The 24,441-nt window shown below is 36.4% G+C and overlaps 1 protein-coding gene across 8 annotated transcripts in view; it reads left to right on the forward strand.

Annotated features, from left to right (window-relative positions):
• Nucleotides 1–24,441, forward strand: part of Lama2 (laminin subunit alpha 2) — a 647,931-nt gene that overhangs the window by 353,936 nt on the left and 269,554 nt on the right. For 4 of the 8 annotated variants that reach the window (XM_063264627.1, XM_063264628.1, XM_063264630.1 and 1 more), the window contains exons 15-19: nucleotides 5,854–5,965; nucleotides 12,377–12,430; nucleotides 12,613–12,726; nucleotides 16,782–16,909; nucleotides 24,249–24,335. In XM_063264627.1, coding sequence (XP_063120697.1) covers nucleotides 5,854–5,965; nucleotides 12,377–12,430; nucleotides 12,613–12,726; nucleotides 16,782–16,909; nucleotides 24,249–24,335 — 495 coding nt within the window. The remainder of the gene's footprint in view (nucleotides 1–5,853; nucleotides 5,966–12,376; nucleotides 12,431–12,612; nucleotides 12,727–16,781; nucleotides 16,910–24,248; nucleotides 24,336–24,441) is intronic. The other 4 variants (XM_063264629.1, XM_063264637.1, XM_063264642.1 and 1 more) reach the window with 1 other exon arrangement.

Genomic DNA, 24,441 nt, shown 5'->3' on the forward strand with positions numbered 1-24,441 from the left:
GAATAAAATGAAAGTGTTTGGTTAAGTAAAATGTGTATACAAAAGAAAAGGCAAGTGATACCAGCATTTCATTTTGTTTTGGTGGTTTTAGTTGTACCATAACTTAGTCAACTTTGTTGAGAAGTTTAATCAAACCAGAATATGTTAACAGGACAGTGTCTGACGTGACTCACATATTTTCCACAGTCAGTTTTATGGCCATGTCTCCTTTCTCCATCCATTATCCTATCAATATTTTTAAGTTATCATAAGGAGAATTAGTTCAGGCATTTGACTTCTTTGACAATGCTTTGAGAGTTCATGCATTTTCAATGTTCAGTACTTTATGGTTGCCAACACTTTGTATTTAAATGAATGCAGCCTGGTATCAAGAAAAGCAAATGACCATATTGAGGCGGGAAGAAATAAACCACAGCCTTTTTCCTGGGTAACACTTAAAACTGTTAAACGCATTAAATTCTCATTTAACAAACAGCAGAACTTAATGAACATTGGGATTCCTCAGTGAATGCTAATGTGGAATATTACAGGGAAAGATGGTTTAGTGTTGAAATTTCTCACAGCTCAAAATGGTTAAGAGATTAAGGAGATGAACATCTGCTGTTCAAAAGACAAAGGAGACTTGGCAGTTCACTGAAAATATTTTTTTGTTTTGTATCCTCATTTTTAAATTGTTTCTTAAAGAACTCAAATGATCATTCTTCTAGATGTCCTTTCTTTGGGTTTAAATGTCAATTTTATAATGAAAGTTCTGAAACATATCTGTCTTTATAAATCAAACTGCTAGTTAGTAAGCTGTGGCTCTTTTATATGGAAATCAACTAATTTATCAACAGTGAAACCATTTGATTCTTAATGATCAGAATTATAGGCCTATTATTTGATAGTACATTAATTCTAGGCAGCTAGATGCCATGATATATTAAGGACATTTCTAGACTCTGGTTTTAAGCCCAAATTAACTTTTCCTCATTTTTTCTGTTTCAGATCAAATATATAATTTAACTCTTACTTACTGCTTTTTATATTTTTGAAATGTGGATAGACCGGTTGTCATTGGCTAATTTAGACATCACATGTAATGTAACAGTATTCCATTTACCTACAAACGTATGTGTATTTTAATTAATCCTGAATATGTCTACCATTTATCCAACCATCCATTTATTCCTTAATCCATTCAACTATCCATCCATTTATTTATCAGAAGTTCATAATGTTCACTTAAGACCATCTGCATATCAGTTATTTATATTACTATTCAGAAAAGTAGCAAAATTATAGTTATGATGTTGCATCTAAAATAATTGTATGATTAAGGTCACCAGAACACAAAAAACTAACTGTATTAAGGGGCCACAGATCTAGATAGAAGTAGCTGCTTTATGATATTGTGAGTATCCTAAATGATATAATTGTGCCCTTTCAAATAAGAGAAGAGCTCGTGAAATTCTACCCCCAACTGTGGAATTATTGAAAATTCAAAGAGGAATGAAAGGAAGAAGGAAAGAATGCAGAGATGGAAAGAGACAGACACAGAAAGAGACAGACAGAGAGGGTCAATTTTCTTCAGGAATAGAGTCCTATAGTAATTATACTATATATCTATATAGTATATAGAATTATACACTTTAACATGTATAGGCAGTACTCAATGAACTGAGTATTATATTGTTTTGTAGAAAGGAAAAGGGATTGGGAAAATAGAGGAGGAAGTGAAAGGGAAGGAGTGAAGAATGTATTTGATCAAAGTCCATTTTACATGTGTATGAAATTCTCAACTAATAAAAAAGCATACTAATTTTATTTTGTGGATGTAATATTAAAGAGTAAGAGATACATAAGGAAATGCCCATGAAAGTGTGCCTTTCATGTATAGGCTTACCTGGTGAGCAAAAACTCCACTTTGTGATTTTTTTTAAAGTAATGCCTGTATAGAAACACAATAAAGACTGCCTATCAATCTAAGACCTTTCACCAAGAGCTTCAAAGAAAGCACTCAAAAATAGTGCTGACTGTGTGGAGAGGATATGCACTTTAAGATTCCAGATGTCACTAAGTGCCCAAAATGATTCCATCCATCAACCTATTTAAAGGATTCAATTAAATTTCCATCCCGTTTCAAGGATTATATAAAAATTAACACCTATTCCAATGGTCTATCAGGTAATAGGAAGGAAAAAAGTGAATAGCAGCAAAAAAAGAAAGAAAGAAAGAAAGAAAGAAAGAAAGAAAGAAAGAAAGAGACTTACTTTCAACCAATAAAGGCACCAATGAGCTGAATGGATTGCTCTCAAAAGAAGAAATAAAAATAGGGAATACATAGTTTAAAATGTATTCAGTATGTGTAACCAGCAGGGAAACAGATCTTACCACTGCTTTAGATTCTGTCTCATTCCACTAGAATGACCAGCATCAAGAAAACAGATGACAGCAAATATGAGTGAGGATTTAGGAATGAGGAGCCTTTGTTTATAGTTAGTGGGAGGGTAACTGGTGTAGCCACTGTGGAAATCCATGTGGGGCTTCTAAAAACATCATGACCCTCTGATCCCGCTATATGACTACTCAACCAAAGTCCTCTTCATACTACCCCAGGGATACTTGCATATAGATGTTTGTACCTGCTCTATTCATAACAGCAAGCCAAGGGCTCACAATATGCCTTTGCGTCTCTTGGCTTGCACCTTCTTTCTTCTCTCTCTTTCACAGTGTTCCTGAGCCTGGGAGAAGAGCACTCCCAGGAACACTCCACTGTTGCTAGTTCCCATCAGTTTTACTGGATTTGAGTCTCTTCATTAACCAATGTCCACTGCAAAAAGAAACATCTTTGATGAAGGTTGAGAGAAACACTAATCAATACTCAGAAGGCAAAATGACACTATGCCCATTAAGAAAAAACAGTAGTTATCTTAACCCTAGGGTGTATGATCCCCCAGCCATGACATTTTGGTCAGAATTCATCAGAATGTGATTAATTACTGGTTACCCCTATAACAACATGTCATTATTAGGCCAGAGGACATTTTCTCCAGCTAGGTCATTACTGTACCTCATAGGGTTTACAGCTTAGTAGGACTATTGATGGAATTTTTTTTTCTTCAAACAACTTGAATCACCGCTATCGCAGTGCTATGAAAACTAGTCAGAAGGGGAATGTCATCTCAGATCGTACCTGATTTCCAAATATCCTACAACCCAAGTGTGTGCTGTCTTAAGCAACATGGGTTTCTGTTCTAGTTCTGTTGGGCAATCAAGGACATTAACAATACTCTGTATTGTTTGGCGTAGTCAGGGCCTCTTTGTACAATTACCTGATAGTGAGTTATCCCACATGTAATACTAGGATTTTTATTTGATGATCTTATCATCTACCAATTTTTTATTTAAGTGGAATAATCTTATTTTTTGAGACAAAATTTTGCTGCATAACTCATTCCAACCTGTAGTTTCTTCCACTAGTTTCATAATTTCTTACATTTAGGACTTTGATCAATTTTTTGCCTTTTCTGTCATTGTGTCTTATTTTGTTTCTTTCTGTTTGTTTTAGTTTAGTTTTGTGTAGAAGGAGAGATAGAGTTCAGGCTTTATCATCTGCATACAGATTTCTCTTAACTGTTGAAGGTGTCGTCACTTTTATATTTTATTTTAACTTGTTTTTATTCTTTGTGAGTTTCACATCATGCACCCCAATCCCACTCAACTCCTACCTCTTCAAATCTGCCCTCTGTCCTTGCAACCTTCCCCAACAAAAATCAAAAACAAAAGTTAAGAAAATAAAAAAGCATAAAAAAATCTTATCATGGAGGCTGTAGTGTGTCACAGTATGTCCACACATCTTTGTTTGCAAATATTCATTGCAATGAAACATTGGTCTGGTTCAGGGCCTCTGGCTTCTGTTACACCATCAATACTGGATCCTCACCAAGACTTCTCTTCGTTATCCTGATGTTGCCTCCTGTTTTGGAGATCCTGAAGGTTTAGATCTGAAGGACAGGTCCTTTCACACACTTCTGGTGTTCATAGATGGGGTAGATGTTGGAGTGGGCCAACTCAGATCTGGCCCTAGGTGGAAACTGAGTTGGTGAGCCTGCCAATTCTCCTATACCACACCAGTAGGACCAGCTTTTCCAGCACTGTGCCTGCCAGCTCACCTAATGCTCCAGCCAGCAAGGGCCAGCTCTCCTGCTCTAATGTATGGTCTTTGATACCTTTTAAAAAATATTGTGTATGTGTTTTTGTGCTCTCTTTTTTTTTTTATTCCATTGGCTGTTTAATTTTTCTAAGTGTTCTGTTCGTCAGAATAGTCAGGTCATTATGGCTTCTGAAAATATTTTTAAATCAGCAACTGAAATGCATCCAGAGTTGTTGAAGTTTGCTCTCTGTGTTACAGGACTCTAATGTTTCTATTTGAATTAGAGAATTGTTGATTCTTCTTTGTTTTTAGCTCCATTAAAAATACCATTAATATTTTAATGAAAACTGCATTGAATATGTATGTAGTAGGCTTTGCATGTTATGGGCATTTCAGTACTATTAGACATTACAGTCCATGAACTCTAGATGTCCACTTAGTTTGTTTCCTCTTCAATTTCTGTCACTGTTGTCCTAATTTTCATTCTAGAAGAACTTATTTCTTAGGTTAATTTATTACATGATATTTTTAGAATTAAATTTATTTCCTAATTTCTTTCTCAGCAATGTTGTTGATAATGTACACAAATTTTCCTAAATTATCCATTCTGATTTTTCTATAACATTCTAGCCACTAAGTTTTTCTTGATAAATAACTATATAGTTATACATGTACACACACATGGTAAATATAACAAGTAGAGTAGTTTAACTTCCTTACTGACCATCTGGATAGTTTCTGTTTCTTTGCCTTGGCAAATTTTTCTAAATACATATATCAATTATATTGTGACAAGTTAAAATGAATTAAAGAGCATTCCTGACTGTAACAACTAAAGAGAGGAGAAATATATTTTGGCTCATAGTTGAGGTTGATGGAGAGAGCAACTTAAGAACCAGTGTCTTGTTTGTCCATAGACTAAGAAGCAGAAAAGCTTGACCAGAGCACAGAGGGACTATAACCCTCAAGATATACCTTTACAGTTCTCTGCCAGTCACCCAGTATCCAAAGATTCTATAGCCTTTCAAAACAGCACCATCATCTAAGGAGTATGTTCAAACACATGCATGTTTGGAAGACATTTTTATATAGTATCATTTGTTGTGTCTCAGTGGGTTGGGAAGCAGAAATATCTTGAGGCAGAAATAGGGTTAAAGGACAAAGTCTATGACTACACACTGTTATCTACTGCCTATGTCAGAAGACCCCACAGTCATGCCAAAACATTACCGCTGGTGGGGGACCAAGTGTTCAACACTCCATGTGAAACCATAAAGGACACTTTCAATTTAAATTATAGCCTTAAATCATTGCTAGATTATAAATAATACCTAATTCAAGCCTACTATTATATAAATAGGTGGTGGTTGACTTATTATTTAGGAAATAATGACAAAGAATATTGTAAAAGATTAAAGATAATTTAAAAAGAAAATAAAGCTTGCAAAATTTGACAAAAATTAGTCTGTAGCTGCTCAGTACAAATGCAAGGGTTTTTTTCCCAAGTATTTTCAGTCTATAGTGGTTGAGTCAATGGATGCCGAGTCCATTGGTAGTCAATATTCATCCTATAATAAAAGATGGAAACTTCTAGTTATAGAAGCATTCTTTTTCAGCATATGTAACTCCTTCATATTTACGTTGTTATGGCTAATCACATATTACCATCCATCTGGTTTCAAAATACGTCATAGTTTCTATACTTACTCTCTTCCCAGGCTGAGCTCTGTGAATCTTGAATCTGCCGTCCCCTATCCTACTGATAGAAGTATCGCGTCTGCCGTGGAAGTTTGCCAGTGTCCACCCGGGTACAGTGGCAGCTCTTGTGAAGTAAGTTCATAGGCATGAATCCCTCAGACAGTGTTGTCAATGAACCGCTCTAAAATGGATGCTTTGGAGAGTTCAGCCTGTGGCTTCACAGACAAGTGATAGCATATTGCCTAAATAAAATTGGCTTTGTTTTTTAATCCTTTGATAATTCCATAGGTGATTTTGATGAAATATGATGGTATCTAGCGCTACTTCCTCCACCAGGTCATTGGGTCCCCCAATGAGTTCTCTTTTCTTTTTCTAATGTGTGTCTACTTTCTGAATGCTGATACTAGTTTGCTAAGTCCAATGAGTGCCTTCCGTATGTGTGTGGGCATGGACCATCTTAAATAGCAAGAACAGCCTACCCCACAGTGTCCACAACCCCAAAGAAGAATGACTGTCCCTCTCCTAGCAGCTATCTATTGCCAGTGGCTCCTCAGTATGGTGTAGGGCCTTAGGAGCCCCTCCTACATCTATGCTAGATTAATGGAGTAATTCGAATGTCTGCCTAGAGCTCATGGCTTTTAAATAGAATACTAACCATGTATTTTCAAAGCTCTCTTTAAAGTATCTTGTCTTACTATAACTGTGATTTCTATATTTCTTCCCTTTTTAGCCAGCAATCCATTGATTGTAGCAAAATAATATTCCAAAATATTTTCCTTTTATTCCTATTAAAAGACAGACAAGTGTTTTATTTCTCTTTCCTCTCCCTCTTTTATGTCCTATCACCCTTCCCTTCTATTTCTTTCTGAAGAAAATGTTCAAGGCCCAGTCTTCTAAAGCATTCAACCCTTAGCGCTTCAAGAGCAGAGCATGTGAGAGAAACAACTACTCCTGAAGACTTTTTTCCACGCTTGAGAACATGGAGCTTGAAATTCATTTTTTTAACAGTATGGAATAGAGTTTATTTAGGGCATGGGGAGGGGAGTTGAGGGGATAGTAGAGACAGTGAAACGGAGGCACACACACACACACACATACAGAGAGAGAGAGAGAGAGAGAGAGAGAGAGAGAGAGAGAGAGAGAGAGAGAGAGAGGGAGAGGGAGAGGGAGAGGGAGAGGGAGAGGGAGAGGGAGAGACAGACACAGACACAGACACAGATAGACACAGAGACAGACAGAGACAGAGACAGAGACAGAGACAGAGACAGACAAAGTAGAGGAGTAAAGGAGTAGAGGGCAGAGGAGGAATAGAGTAAGAAAGTAAGAGAGCAAGAGAGCAAGAGAAAAAGAGCGAGACTTGAGATCTTTATTGGTGTCTTATTGTTCTAGATTTGTAATTTTTAAATATTAATATTTTTAACTTGGTATATCATTTTAGAGTAAGTTTTGAAAGATTAATTCTCTGTTCTTCTTATAGGTAGTTTGGAATTTGATTTACTTGAAATCTCTCTATGTGTATGTGTATTCTGTGTGTGTGTGTGTGTGTGTGTGTATGTGTGTGTGTGTGTGTATGTGTATTCTGTGTGTGTGTGTGTGTGTGTGTGTGTGTGTGTGTGTGTGATTTTTCTAGGTGGAAGGAATGGCTTGTAGGTAAATAAGAGTTTAAGTTTCATTAAGATAGTATCTTGAAGGAATCGTTTGAGTGCTCTGGGATGTTCAACTCTACAACACTACTCATGCCATTTGTAGAGACACCCCAGGCATAACTTCGCTGGTTCTCATGTGCTTTAAAGTAATACATGCTTCCAGAGGCTACACAGAGCTTAAAGTCATGTTCATGACTAATGTGCTTTCTTTTAACCTGAGTACAGATTTGCCCAGCTAGAAATGAAACTAAATGGAATTCATTGAAGTACTTGCTTTTCCAAAATTTATAGAGATAAGAGAAAAATTATCATGGATATGAATTAGTTATGTCAACTCAAATTTGATTTTACATATAAAACACATGCTGTACTTGATTAGATATTCCTTTATTACAAGACTTCTAGTTTTGATTTCAAACCAGGCAGCTCCCTTTGAAGCTTTAAACTCCTATTTCAGTTGGAATAATAAATGCCCTCATTCTATTCTTGCTTTTAATTTAGTCCCACTTTACTCCCAGATCTCCCTATCAATTTTTTTTGCTATATGCCCATTGAATATAAAATCATCTGAATATTAGGCTTGTTGGATTATATGCTTTCTTTCTTTTTCCTTTAGCAATATTTTTGATAAATTTTATATTTAGTATATTTTATGAAATATATATATAAACTAGCAATAAGTATACAGCATAATTTCTGTCCTTAAAGATCTAGTAATCTGTTTAGACAGGCAGAACAAATACCACTAGGAAATTGAGTCACAGCACTCCTGTAATTAAAGGAGCAGTAAGAGGTGCATATCGTAGTGGTGACAATAATTCAAAGCTTGAGCTGTTCAGTATAGGGAGACGTCTGGCCAAGTATCATGGAGAACTTAAGACACAATAGAGAGGAAGAATGAAGCATGCAAGCATGGAAAGAACAAAGAAATAGAAAAGAGAAAATAAAAGCTTAAACTTCTTCTAGTATAATAATGGATAATTATTTGAAATGGTTAAAAAGGCCTCATTGAGTTGGGGCAATGAATTTTTAAACTCTGAACTTCCTTTTCTTTATTTAACCTCTGTTAACCCCAGAAATTTTTATCAAATCTTTCTTCCCCCAGAGGAAATATTCTCCATCTCTGACCCTGACTGGTTTTGTTTGCCTTTATCATTGAGCTTAATTCTTAGGGCGAGTCGCTCTTACTTTGTCATCACTAATATTCTGAGGTGTGGTTGAACAAACTTCAAAGACCGTTATGTGTTAGTTCTAGCTTGATAAGTCAAATCAGCCCATCAGATAATGCTATTAGTAAGTCATTCTCTTTTATTTTGGGGTGGGGAGGTCACAATGCTGACTCAGAATAATGGTTGATAGGTTATTTTTAATTATCAAATTTTACTTCAAAATGCTATAGGAACAAAATATCAGAGGTAATTCTTCATGAAGAGTAACAACCTTTTAAATAGATAAGTCATAAGTTAGTATTACAACAGTACTTTGGTTTATAGAGGGTTTTATAGGATTATTGCAGTAAGTCATATAATAATATAGGTTGTATGCTCTCTATATCTAGGAACAAAAGTATTCCTCTTGCTATGACTCACCATAGACACAACTCTGTGTTGAACACTGACTCCAGTATGTTTTTTCTATTATTTTTGCTTCTCATTGTGTTTTACATCATATGAATTTCTCTGACTAGTTTCTAAAAATTTTTTGTGCCTAATATTTTATAATTTGCCTCTCTGATAGAGGAAGAAGTGAAAATGAACTGGGCTAATAATAAAGGTTTTATGCAAATGCTTTCTTTTCTATAAAATTAAATTAGTATTAACTACTTTCCAGATGTATTTATATTTTCCTTTAGCTGACAATTTTTGAGACAACTAAGGCTTTAGACATAGATGTTTTAAGTATTACAGATGTTGAGTCTAAAAGCATCACTACAGTTGAGAAGACATATCCGCAGTTAAGAGCACTGTGTTCTCTTCCAGATGATGCTGGTTCTGTTCCCAGCTCCCATATGGTGGCTCACAAACATCTGTAACTCTAGTCCCAGGGAATATAATGCCCTCTCCTAAGTCACAAGACACACATGTGATAAACAGACATGCAAGCAAAGCATAAAGTAAATAAATACAATTTAAAGTAGCTGAACTAAATAAAGGAAGCTGTAGATGGATGGGTGAGTGTGAGTGTAGAAAACTGGAGGGGCTACTTAAAAATGTGAGAATAGTCTCTCTGTGGTGATGGGAAACTGAACGTTGAAAAACCGAAGCATAGCTGTTGTAACAGAGACAGTAAACTCATGATATTAAGCAATGAGTGTGCAAATATAACCAAAGCTTAATAAGCGTAGCCTATGGTGTGACTTGCGGAGCCTTGGATTGCCTAATAAGAATTTGAGATTTTATTTAAATGTCATAGAAAGCAATGAGAGGCTGTGGTTTGATAAATGGCAACATATGATGCCATCAGTTGAACTGAAGAAGATTTGGAAAGGGATATTTTGATTGATAGAAAGAGAAAAGTTAAGAGTTGGTTTGAGAAATGAGACTGTTTGGGCAGTCTCTGAGATCCATGTCAGGGTGATTAGAGTGTAGGACGTGAAGGAGCACATTTCTCCAGTTTGATGACTGTTGGGAGTTAAGTCATCAAATCAGTTATTCAAGAAAGAGCATGAGAATTAAGATGAAGAGTACTGCACAGAGGCCTTCTGACAACAGTCCATTAAATACCTGTGGAAAGAATGGCAAAGAGAAAGGATGGAGCTTTTTGGAAGTGTGAAGGCTTAGAGTTGGAAAAAGAAGCTATTGAGGGAGAGAGGACTCACCTGGTCACATGACAAGGATGACGGGTGAAACAGAATGGAGTAGTAGGATTTCATTCAGCTACCTTGAAGTTTTGGGCCAGTGCAAACACAATGTTGCTTGAGTAGACATAAGAATAGAGTGAAATGTGCAAGATCACTGTGAAGGAAATGCTGTCAGTTTTGTTGGAAACAAGACAGATTATGAGGGTGATTTTGCTGCTTTTGCCTTGTGTGATCATTTTACCTGGAGACAATAGGCCCTATTTTCACAAGGATAGTGATTATTCAATTTAAGAAGAATCTGAGAGACAGATTATAAAAACATATGTTATAAAAACATAAATTGGGTTTTAGAATCTGAAATATTATTCCTTCTAGAATACTCTGCTCTCTTCATTCCTATTATTTCAGGGGGGATGGTTAGAGAGGTGTGGATATATTTTGATGCTAGTTGGCTTATAAGTGGAAAAATGAGTATCCTGGCTTTAATTTCTCTAAGAGTATTAATATAAATTCCATGGCTAAGGAAAAGGGTGTGTCGGTTACTTTTCTATTGCTGTGAAAAAATACAATGGCCAAGATACCTTACAGAAGAAATTATTAGCTAACAGCTTCAGAGGGGTATAGGCAATGGTGGCAAAGCAAATCCACATTGGTATGAACAGCTCAGAGCTCACATCTTGACTTATAAGCAGAAAACAGAGGGCATGCTGGGAATGGAGCCTAGTCTTGTGAAATGCCAGAGCCCTTGTAACATACCTCCTCAAAGAAAGCCACACTTCCAAGTCCTTCCTAAATAAGTCCACTAAATGGAGACAACATACTCAAGTATGTGAGCATACGGACGTTATATTCATTCAAACCACTAGAAAGTATAGGAACTGGAACGCTCTTAAAATGAGGACTGATTCAAGGACATTTCAAAAATGTTGTTTTAAAAAAAAAGTGTTCAAGAATGATACTCTGAGGACCTGATTTGACAAAAATAAATCACTTCTCTTTTTCTTGTCAACATCTTTACATTTTATCTCCATCTGAATAGTGTAGGCTTACAGGTCTTGAAAAATATATCTTACAAAAAGAATCCTTTGTATTAAAACAGAGAAAAATTTACTGAAAGGAGAAAATAAATTAGAACAATTGTCTCCATACCGCCCAAATTAAGAGGAAAGTAGATTTTACTTTCTCCTCAGATAAGAAATAATCAGTATATCTCTTTCATATGTTTGTTATTGTTGTTCAGATAGAAGATTCCCCACATCCTGAGGCAAAAGGATCATTTCCACCGTGACACAGCGTGGTTCTATGTAGGTTATTACTTCAGTGGTTCTCTCTAGTTTCCATTTCCTTCCAAAATAGGGACCTTTTTCTGACATATGATGGTATATTTAACCAGAAACATAGTAAATAACTCACAAGACGCAATTGCAACCTGAAGGTATCATAAACTTCCAGAGGGCAGCAATATTTGGACATTTTTTTTTTACATCTCCTCTCATCTGTGAAAGTCCACACATAAAGGCAACGTAATAAACAATGAGAGGAGACGTGGCATGCTCACCCACAGGTAAAACCCGCCGTGACAGTATCCCTCTGTAATTGGCTTTCTATTATAAATAAATAAATATCTATTATTATAAATAATTTTACTTCAAATTAAAAAAAAATCAGTGGTGAATTCTTATAGTCAAATAACAAAGTAGCAAGGCAGTGTATGCTAAATAAATCATAGTCTGTTTTATTCAAATGCATAAAGAATGGAGGAAGAGAAAGATGAAATGTACAAAATCCTGAACATGAACCAGTCACTGGGTGTATTTCCCAATGAAAGAGGGGAGACGGGTATGTCTTCCAAACGATCCCAAAGACTTTCTGTAAGTAGCAGCATTAGAGGCAGTCAGTACGCGGGGAAAGCTAGTCCATGCCAAGAACCAGTCTGTGATGACGCTGTGTACTCTTTGTGCCCTGGGACTCTGTATGGTTCCTTTCATGCTGTCTGCTTTTCTCAGTGCCCTTCCTTCTGTTTCCTTGTCTGTGCTTTTACCTTTGAGACTGTCTCATTTCATTTCCTTATATCTGTGCTTTATTTTACCATTTCAGAAGAGACACCCAACTAATGCTTCCTCTAATCCCATACCTGCCAATGCCAGTAAGGTCAGTACGAAGCCCCGGTGTCAGGGGTAATGGTATGGTAGTAATGTTTCCGTAATGGATCCACGTTGACAAGCACATTTGCTGAGCTTGCTACCTGGGTTGTTTTCTATTATCAGAAAAAGGGAATTGCTTTCCTTTTATTTTTAATACTGAAAGTGACTGAAACCTTATCTTTCTTTTAGGCGTGTTGGCCTCGGCACCGAAGAGTTAATGGCACTATTTTCGGTGGCCTCTGTGAACCATGTCAGTGCTTTGGTCACGCGGAAGCCTGTAATGACGTCACAGGAGAATGTCTGGTAAGTGTTTCTCTCTTGAAGCTACTAATCCACAAGGCTGAAATTCACTCAGCAAGCCGTGGAATTTGCCTGCTACCTTTGCAATCTCAAACATGTGGGTCAAGAAGTGATGGGTCAAACGTCTTTATCCAGAAGTGAGTTAGAAGCTAAGAATGCTCTTTCATATCTGATCTCCCTAGCAACTATGAAAAAGTGATTTTTTTTCTCATATTGTCTAACAACTGAATTAGGATCAAATATATCATTGTAAAGTGTAACTAATGACTCAGATACACATCTACTCTTAATATATAAGCCTTTTCTTTCTTCTGTAAATCTACCCAAAGTGGACTATTCTAAAACATAAGATGATTTATATCCCTATAGCATGAAAAACATAATTTGCAACCATTCAATAAAAACAATTCACATTTTGATACTTAGAGGTTTCTTTCACATTGGCATCCAGAGCATATTGCATACGTTTATTTGAACTCATGAGCATTGAGGTCAGTTAAAATGCTGCGCAATGATTTTACAATATTAAACATGTGTAATGCATCTTCAGCAGATTGTCCCTTCTTGTACAATCGGCTCTGTATTGCCAGCCAGACAACAGACTGTACAAAGTGGTGAGCTCCGTCCGTGCTACTGAGGAGCTCAAGGCCTGGAGAGTTTCTCAGAACAGACATCCAGGGTAACTCCAGAGCCGTTAGCTATATATATAGCTATATTGTCCGACACGACATGAACCTTAAAACTACACCTCTCATGGCATTAGTCTGACAGAAGCACAAGTTGAAACAATGCCAATTTGGCAGGATACCCTACTCCCTTCTCTCAGCAGAGTTTAAGGCTGATTCTGTTGTCTGTAATTTTTATGTGGTATTCCTCTTACCCATTTCTCTGTTTTCTCCTGTATACTTGAATGCTGCTGGGGAAAATCCAAGGTGAAAAATTAGGACTTCTGTTCTAATGTAATTTGGCATTTCACTTTATTGATGCTTTTTCTGTTTTCTCTGTAAAAGATCATATTCAATTGCATAGCAGCATAAAGCATGATAGCTCTAATTTGTGGATCCGTAGATTTTTCAAATGATGACTTTACAAATAAAATACTGAGTGATTTCCATTTTAATTATACTATAGTCTTTTAAAATGACTCTGGGGAAAATGTTGAATTACCTTTAGACACTTTATTAGCATGCCATAAAAAATATACCATTCCAAACTAACATGAAGTTGCTTTACTTACCCTGAAAGGACAAAAAATAAATGTCACAGTACAACCCTCATAATGTCCCTCTAAGGTATTATATGAAGTTGAGTTCATTAAGATTAATCATACCCTGATATTGGTCCATTTGATGATATGATAATTGCAGAGTAGGAAACGTTTGTTTCAGAGAAAATAGTTCTTCAGCACAGTGCTGAGAAGAGGAACAATGAGGAAATTGGTAGTCGGAGCCAACCAGATTATTGATAGTGTGAGGGCCCAGAAGAGAAGTCTACCTTTAAATGAAGGAACGGTCTTGGGCAAACCATGGGTATCTTAGTGAGACTTAATCTCTTCTTCCTGAGTTTCTGGCAGGAGCTAGTGGGGAGATGGGGAAGTTCCACTACCCTGTACTAGAACTAACTCTGGTGAGTTCCCATTTTGAATGTATCACTCTTGATACAATCTACACAGAATAATATTAGAATATCACATATGAAAGGAATTTTTACTGCTCAGCCAAGTTTTCATTTTATGTCCTTTTTATTATTCAGGGAGAACATAATCAAGTTAGTTCTTTCTAAAACAGTGTTTTCGTGTGGCTTACCTTTATTACCTGATCATAAAGGAGCACTTTGGGCTTCAAAATGGGATCCAGGCTTCTGCCATAGAGTGGATCTGTATGGCGAGGTCATCTGGACTCTTAATGCTTTGGAGAAAACCCAGGGAGCTTTCAAGCTCGGGAGGTGTCTGGATTTCAGGGCTTTCATGATATGAATCGCAAGCGATGTTTAAAAGTCACTTTGATAGAAAAGCTACCTATGAAAGCAGGCAGCTCATCAGAGGAAAACATTTATCTTTCCCAGGTTTGATTTCCATTGTGTTGCTTGCCTGATGCTGGCTCATTTTTGATTACAAACATACTTGAGTTTCAAGATTACTCTTGTTTCAATTCGATGAAAGGTAAAAAATTAGAAGGTATAAGGAGCACCCTACATTTATTTCTCTTTTAAATCTGTAGTTGGAGACATGCAAATTATTCAAGATTTTTCCATTGAATTTCAGAAATTCTTATTTTGGCCTGGTTACTGTGTAATCAGTTTAAGGATCCTAGGTTTTTGTTTTGTTTTTTGTTTTTTTTAAGATTTTATAGATCTAATTTTCATCTTTTCATCTTGAAAATATACAAAAACCATTTTCTTTCAAAGAAGAAACAATTTCTTAAATTTTAAAAACTAGGCAATTTAAAGTGAACTTAGAAAGTGAGAGGAAGTGTCAGGAAGACCCAGTCAAAGGGAAAAGAATTGACTAGAAATGGACCCTCAGGTATTGGACGATAACCGTTAACAGCAAGACTATCTGTGCCCTTTTAAAACAATGCTTGCTAAATAATTTTAAAATAATTTTAAACAAAGAAAAACTCATTTTTAAATGTACCAGTTAATGTAAAAACAAATATGTGTATTTGTAGTTAATGAACTTCAGCTCTTTTACCTCACAGAATTAAATGGGAGGTTCAAAGTTAATTGAATAAATGGGATTTTGGATTTCTTTCAACCAATAAACCTGACCTCTCCAAGGAATTTTAATAAGTTGTTCTCAGAATTGTATCTTTACTTATTTATTTTTATCCTCCTGTTGAGTCCATTTACTGAACATAATTGAGATCACTCTTATTTTAAAACATCAAAATAAATAATATTCAGACTGTCATTAACTTAGTCTATTCCAATGGTCATGAAGGTTAATAACTTTATACATTCAGTTTAAGGTTAATTTATGTTTTAGCTATTTCTCTTACAGAATTTGTCTATTGATCATAAAATAAAGGATGCATACTCCTGGGGTCTATGAACTCTTGCCGAATTCAAGAAAATTATTAATTGTGTATTCTTATTAAAATAAAAATATTTGAGTAATAATGAATGCATTTTGAAGTCAACACACTTATTTGATCATTGGAGACTAATGGTGTTGACTCTTGGAACCCTCCGAGACAATTCTATTGCGGGTCACTGAGTCCTTCACCTGAATCTCAGACTTGGTGACCTTTATAAATGTGGCCCAACCCAAGGAAGGTACCTAGTTAATATGAAGAGATCCAGAAGTAAATTATTTTATTATATTTTTGAAAAAGACATGTGTTCCCAAAACAAATGGCAAGAAAATGCAGTTTCTGCTCTTTTTTATTTCTAAAGGCAATAGTTACATATCCTGTAGTATAACTATATATTGTAATTATATAATGGTAAATATATGATTATCTGTAAAATAATAAATATATGTGGGTGATTATATATTGTATTTTTAAACTATTTTTTACATTTAATTATGCCCCCAAGCAGTGCCCTTATAAATGTCATATGGGAATGCATCGTCTAATCCATCAGAGTCTACTAAGTTCCAGATTATTGTCTTAGCTAAGAAAGCAAGTCAAAAGAGATTTATATACTGAGCTACAGTTCTCATTAAACCAGCATTCCTTTTAATGTTCTTAGAGCTTTATACCTACACACACACACACACACACACACACACACACACATATACACACACACGAACCTATAGATTGCCTTATGAAATAGAACAAAATGCAATTTTCATATTGAAAAATTTTCTGAATGAATTTTGGTCGTGTTTTAAAACTCTGCTACGCTAAAACTAGAGAGAAGTTGCAAGGTAAATATTAATTGTGTGTTAATTAATTCCCAATGCTATTTTTCCTGCAATGAAATTTAACATTGAGTGTGGGAACTTACTCTCCCCATTGGGAACACACTAATGACTCTGAAGAACTATCTGTAGTCACGTGCTTGTGTTTGAGATGAAAGCAAAGAACTGGTGTGGACTTCCTTCACAGAGCTGTAAGGATCACACTGGTGGACCATACTGCAACGAATGCCTCCCTGGTTTCTATGGTGATCCTACTCGAGGAACCTCTGAAGACTGCCAGCCCTGTGCCTGTCCACTCAATATCCCATCAAATAAGTAAGTAGCAGATTCCCCTTACCACAGAGCTTCCCTTCCACTGCTCTGGTTGCCCCTTTGATATCAGAAGAGACTGTGGATTTCTCAAGAAGGTAACGTATGTTTTGAAAGGTGAAGTGTTTAAAATCATAACCATTTCAAAAGACTTTGCTATTTCAGCTATAGATCTGATTTAGAATCTAAGAGATAAAACTCAAATTCCTAAATTAATTCTGAGGAACAGACCCCTTTTGTACAAATCTATACTCTTGAGGAATAATCATTTGTTGTAATATATTTATGTTATATATGTCTTACGAACCTTGCTCCATAGCGTACACTGTATCGTAAATGAGCATTGAACTCTGAGTGATGCTTACTGTATCACCTTGCATAAATAATGTAGACTTTGAAAAAGTATAACGCAAGTTTTATAATCAATCTCTCTCATTTGCGTGCTTACAAGTGGGAGCAGACATTTTAAAAAGAAATAAAAACACAAAATACCTTGACTGAGTCTTAACGAGATTACTCCATTTCAGTTCCTAAAGTGACACATCCCTAAAGCATAGGCATATCTAAGCAAATGGCCCCGTAACAAACAAACAAACAAACTCCATTATTAGGAACAACACATTGAGCATAAATTAATATTTTTAGAAGAAATACTTATAAATAAGTGTCATTTTATTTCATATTGTTGTCATTCATTGTACTGAAAATGAAACTCAGAGCATGCTGACTGAACACATGCTCTACCACTGAGCTCAACCACTACCTACGCTCAAATGAAGAAAAGTCCTTTTCGAAGAGGCCTATTGAAGGCAAAGTTGGTGCTTAATAAACCTCTTGCTATACTATATTCCTTCAGCTCTTTCCAGATACTGGGATAACACTATAGAGCAGAAGTTTAAATATTAAGGGAAATCTGTCAGCTGTAGCCTTTCAACACGAGATTTTGACTAAGTAAGGCAAATTCTGAGGCCATATCCAAGACACCCCTGTGCTATATGGTATGGTAATCTGTTAGATTCAGAGGGTAAGAGTCCAAGCAAAAGGCTTGGGAAATCATCCTGCCATTCCGTAAGTCCGATCGAGAACTTACTGCTATTCCGAACCTCTGAACTTTTCACCCTTTGCTCCAACTGCCCCTATTCCAAATTTACTGCTGACAAAAGGAAAGGACAAACATTTTAGTGAGGACAGCTACACATTGACCAGAACACCACGTTTGGGTGTTTCATCTTCAAAAATATCCCAGTGAGGTCAGTAGAATTGTTTCCATTCTTGTAGATGAATAAATGAAGTTTCTGAAAAGAAGATAGCCTCTGGATGTCATATCGAAAGTTAGAATTCCTTGGCTTCATGCTAACTCCACACTTCCAGATGCGAAACTTTGAGCAGGTTACCAAAATGCCACTCCATTCACCAGCTTAACCCCCTTGTGGGACTGTGTGAGAATTAACACCATTCAGATGTACAGGCCAATTAAAATAGTGGATGAAAGAGAGAACTGAGAACAGATTTAAAGGGACTTATTCAGAGTCATAATTTCAAGTAGCCCATTGAAATGTGAAGTTATTTAAACACATTGTTTTCATTCCTCTGCAGTATATATCAAATAACTTTTTTCAAAAATAAAATATATATTTTAATTGATAATTCTAAAAACAGTTCATGGATCTGCCTGGTAAATTGGACTTCCTAGAGAGGACAAGAGGCTAAAAAGAAATGAGATTCCGCTTTGATGTATTTTAATGATAATAGATTTCTAGCATTCAGGGTAGGAGTCCAGACAGACTCAGGACCAAAGAACTTTAATCAATAATGGTGTCAGAAAAAGAAGGAAAGAAGGAAACAGAAAAGCAAAGACTGCAAGGGAATAAAAGAAGGAAGTTCCTCCCTAAGTAATGGTTACACAGGTCTCTGCTGGACATAACGTGGTAAGACTGCTGAGAGCTGCTCATTCGAAGGGTTCACCCTCATCATGCAAGACCTCTGTGTTCACTGCAGCTGAATGATATTGTCCAAACCATCTGCTTATATGTAAAAATCACAGCTCCACACCAGTCTTTACAGAGAAAGACAGGTGGTACCCAGGATTTTCCCACAATGCATCTCCCCAGCCAAAACACTGTCCTGGTTTACACAGCTGTCAGTTCAGTAATACTGACCACTCAGTGTATCATGTCAATCCCACCTTGTATACTTTACAAGCATAGAGATGATTTGACGCATAAATATAATGGACTTCCTCTCAAATCTGACCAACATTGTACATGAGAGAAAAAGAGTCCTTTGTGGGATGAAGTTAGATGGCTAATTCCCCGTAATCATTGCCCATGTCTTCTCTTGGTTTGCTGTGTGTCTCTTTTATAATAGTTCTAATTACTTCTTCCTGAGACAACAAACTCGGCAAACGTTAAAACCCCATCCATCCTGTCAAAGGTATTGGAGTCCCAGTGTCTAATGGTGTTTCCTAAAACAAAAATGCATTCCAGTCTCGTTTAATTATGTTGGTCAAGTTTTCTAAGAAATAAAAATATGATAGCATTCGTAACATAGGGCATAATTCATTGAATTTTAAGATAATTTTATCAACAGTAACTATTTCAATGTGCCATAGTCTTTTTATCTTTAATAGTGGATTTGTGAGGAGAATGATGCCTATTTTAAATTACAGATTTAGTTGTATTTTTTAAAATAAAATTAAGAATCAATGGTACTCCACATAGTTTATGTTATGCATAGTCATAAGTTTTATGTTTATAAGTTTTGCAACTCAAGTCATATATTCTATTAAGTTGAGAACAATTTACAAAGTTATTATAATGTAGTATACAACTGCAATGGGAAAAGTCTATCTTTTTCTAATAATCTAAATATTCAGTAAGTATAGCTACTCACTGGTAAAGGAAACCATCTTTATAATTGAAAAATATCTTTGAAAAACTTTACTGTTATAGTATTAGCTAGGTACTCAGAGGTATAATTGAATAGTCACAGTTAGTTTGTAAGATGAGGTTTGAATTGTCACAGGTTATTCAGAAATAATGCAAAAGATCTAAAGGTTCCTACAACCTCCACTCGAAGTGCAGGCTTAGTGTTAACTTTATCTTAGTGATTTATCTCTTAAACCCTGGTCATGAATCTTAGAAATCGCAGGCATTTGGGCTCCAAATTTCTTAGATAATATTGCTAAATAAATCAACTGTGAGGGAAATAAAGATAGATTGGTATGATTATTAAGATATATGGATAGAGATGAGCATATAATGCATAAATTATAAATAAAGATCACTTCCATCAGCAACTCTCAGTGGGTACAGTTTGTCCTTTTTATCTTACTGATGTTTATAATTTAACTATAGATAATAACTGAAGTAATGAAATTTACATCTGGAGGAGAAATAAACAAAAGTATAAGCATTTCCGTTTATATTCATTCATTTTTAGTTTCAAAGCCCATAGTTTAAAGACAAAACCCATGAATATCTTTGCTCGAGTACTTAGGTTGTACAGAAGTAGATGCTATCATTAAAGCCTTTTGAACTATCCCTCAGTTATATAGTTCTACAATGCCTTTAGAGGGATTGTTGTCACAGCATGGACATGAGGTGGAGCCTTGACAAGTCCTGTGTACCACTGTCACATTAATACTTGGTGGGCATCAGCAATGCTAAGAGCTATGTTTGTTAAACAGTAAAACATTTCTCGAGCTGATTCTTGGGTTTACACATAAGATTCTATTGGCGTGGGGAGATGGCTCAATGGAAAAGTACTTGCCATACAAGCATGATAATCAATGTTTAAATTCACAGCATTTATGTATAAGCTAACCAGGCATGGTAGAGACCAATGGTCTCAGCAATCAGGAAAACAAGGAAAAGAGGTCTGAAGGTAGTCCAAGCTACCTAGCTGGACTAGGCCAAATTGATGAGCAGTCGGTCTAAAGAGAGAGAGAGACAGACCCTACATCAATAATTAAAGTAGATAATAATTAAGTCAGATAACTAGCATCAGTTTCAGACCTCTACAAGCCTGGACACACATGCATTTGCAGCCTCATACACACATGCATACATATGTACATACACACATGTAAGCCACACATATGGACACCTCTATGCACATAGTAATTTGAATTATCAAATTTAGTACTCATAATTGGGAAATGCGTTTCAAGATAAGGTATAGCAATATATTCTGTGACAATTTAATGTTTTAAAAGAAAGCTAATTATAACTGTACATGTGAATTAATATTTCATATAGATTCACACATAGTCATGTATGACTTTATAAGTATATAAATATATGTATATGTACACATACATACATATATGCATACATACTTATAAATAAGTCCTTGTACATATAATATATACTTGGCTATTGAGAAAGGCTGTACAGTTCATTCCAACAACACCTTGCCTTTCTTCCCATTTTGCTCTTGGCTCACTTAATGTTCGGTGTCATGGGCTGGAAAATCTATGAAGCAGGATCTTTTTTCTTCTGTTAGTGATGCATGAACCAACCAGTGTTTGATGGCCCGAGATTGGGATCTCTTGAGATCGATGGTGATCTCATTTCTCTTTGTGTCTCCCAGCAATTAGCCCCACACATGGGACAGAGTCGGTGGGAAGATGCCCACTCCGCCAGTCCAGAGTCCCGGGGCGTCATAGCTATGTACATTAGTTTCCTGTTCTGATTTCACTTATATTGTTGCACGTCACCTTTTCTTGTGACTGTGACTATAATCACTCTAGGCAAGAAATAATGCTCGCTTAGCATTGTTTAAAGAGTGTGAAAGCATGCGTGCATGGGGGGGCGGTATTTTAAGAAGAGATTTCATTTGAATACAGCATGGCCAAGTAAGCACGGGAGCTTCCACTAGGGAAATCTCATCAGCAAGTTTGAATGACAGGCGGTTAGAGCTAAGGAGAGGATCAAAAGAAGACCCCTGAGTTACGGATCTCATGTAAATTCTCCTGGAGAATAGTGTGCAACCTTGAGGAAGTAAAATTAGGAGTGTCTCAACCAGCTCATAGGATTCTGCTAAAATTCAGTACAATTATGATAAAAAGTACTCTGAAAAAAATGTAAAAGCCAGTCAAATAGACTATACTGTTATTGCCTAATACCTTTCCTGGAAAAGTATTACTCTCTGTCAGGGAGCACATTTGACTTTACTGCTCTTAGTTTTAACTGACAAGAGAGTATTTTTTTTAAAGAAATTGAAATTTATTTTAGAAGTGGATTTAAGGTGTCAGAAGCCACACGTCAGCCACCTTTGACATGTCTTGATGGTAAACTGATTTAGAATTTTTAGGAGAACGATTCATGCAGTTTTCATGCAGTCACAGCATGTGGTCCGATAAGATTAAAGAACCCAGCTTTCTCCTTGGAGGTCCCTCTCTTCTTAAACATGAGGCAACTAGAGAGCGGCAATTTTGGAAAAACACAGGTACGTACTTGTGAGTTGTCAGAATCTGGTTCTTTCTTTCAATTTTGCAGACAACAAAAACCACAAGTAAGTAATGGGAGGAATCGGCTTTCCATTTGTTTGTTTTAATATGTGTTAAGACATCACACATGTGAACCCTTTTGTTGTAAGCTCTTCTCTAACAGAAGATTCCTCCTTTGCCCATGATCTGGGTTCCCCAGCGCCCATCTGACCCTCCCTCATTTGGATAACTTTTATAAATTCAAGGGTTTTATTTTTTTTTTCTGGCCAGACTTTCTCCCTGACACCACAGATTCATTTAGATTTTGAAATGAGTCGAAATAGCCAGTACGATGTGCCTAATGCATCCTAATAATTCGGTACTATAGACAAATGAGAACTATTGAAGCACTGCAGGTCTGCGCAGAGGTAAGCCAGAGCGAGGTTACTTTTAAGAGTTGCCATAATCTGATTAGCAGCAAAGATGGAAAAGTGTTCCCGAGTCAAACCAACCCTCAGAAGCAGAACCAGACAGGGCCTAATGTTTTTAATTTGTTGTGATCTAATCATTTGATTTTAAGCCATTCTTTTGTACTGTAAAATAGACAATGTCACAGGGAAAACATAATTGGAGTAAGATTAATTGAGAACAGTTTCCCTTTAAAATGGTGGTGTAGAGTCTAGGAAAGTTGATCTTGCAGAGATCATTCTTATGAGAAGAGGCTGGGAGAGCATGGAAAGCAGGGAAGTGGGAAAGGTTGATCAAGCATATGAAGTTATAGTTAACTGAGGCCAAGAATCTCTCAGATGACATTATATATAAAAGGGGCATTGCAAGAATATGCAAATGTGACATTGAAACCTTTTACCATAAAGAAATAAAAGATGTTTTAGGAGATATACTTAACATGATTATGTATGAACAGTTTATACCATGAAAAACTATATGGCACCCCATGTAATTACATATATACATATATGTATGTATACATGTTTATATATACACATATGATCATATTATATAAACTTTAGATTATATATAATTTATATATGAGATAAAAATAAAAATTTAAAACGAACAGTGTAACACAAAACTCAAAGTCGATGAGGGCTCATGGGAAAAAAACAGAAAAAAGTGAACCTCAGGTCAGTTGTTGCACGGAAGGTGTTTCTTACCAGGCAAAAAAGTGAAACCAATGCTACTGTATAATAGTACTGGGTTGGTCTTGATATCACACTCTGTTATTTCTGTCCCGAACTAGAAATGTGTTTAAAGACAGGCGTATGTTGGAACATGCTGGGAGATATGAAATGGCAAGGGCTAGTTTTGTTTGATCTGTTTGATTACAAATGAAGCAGAGTGTATGCATTAGGTCTTTGCTAAAAGTGTTTCTAAGGATTCCATCCACGTGACGTCATGCCTCTGGGTCTACAGCTGCAATAGCAGACGCACAGACCCCATGGCCCCTGGTCTGGATATCGATCCCACACAGCCACCATGACTCCACTGCTCTTTAGCGTCTTCAGATTTCTCCAGGCTGCTTCTGATTCTCAGGTCTATGCCCAGAAATGAGGAATGTGAACTAGACTCTTTTTTTCCCCAACCTGAAGAGTTTTTGCAAAGCTGTTATATGTCCACTCACTTTGCTGGTGATCTCAGAGCCAAAATAGTCAGAGGTCAGTTAATAACCTGACACAGGGATCTTGCTCTCAACTGAAGCTAGATTCATGTCTGCTAAAATAGCATTTTATGTCATTTCCTCCTCCATTGGCCAGACTCTATTCTGTCTGGGAGAGGAGAATGGCCACCCTGTCTGTTTCAGGCACAGCAGTAGCAGAGAAAGAAATATGAGAATATACTGCTAATGATCTCATGTATATGTTCCTTCTTTGTCTCCTGAACACTGTCACCCAGCTTTAGTCCAACATGCCATTTAGACCGGAGTCTGGGATTGATCTGTGACGAGTGTCCTGTCGGGTACACAGGACCACGCTGTGAGAGGTAAGCACGTGCCACATTGCCTTGCAAAAAGATTTCTTCTACCTTGAGAGTTATAAAACCACAGACACGATCTTTCCCTGCTCCAGAAAAGCTGTGGTGCTCACTG

The sequence above is a fragment of the Rattus norvegicus genome, chromosome 1 (assembly GCF_036323735.1).
Source record: "Rattus norvegicus strain BN/NHsdMcwi chromosome 1, GRCr8, whole genome shotgun sequence".
Taxonomy (NCBI): domain Eukaryota; kingdom Metazoa; phylum Chordata; class Mammalia; order Rodentia; family Muridae; genus Rattus; species Rattus norvegicus.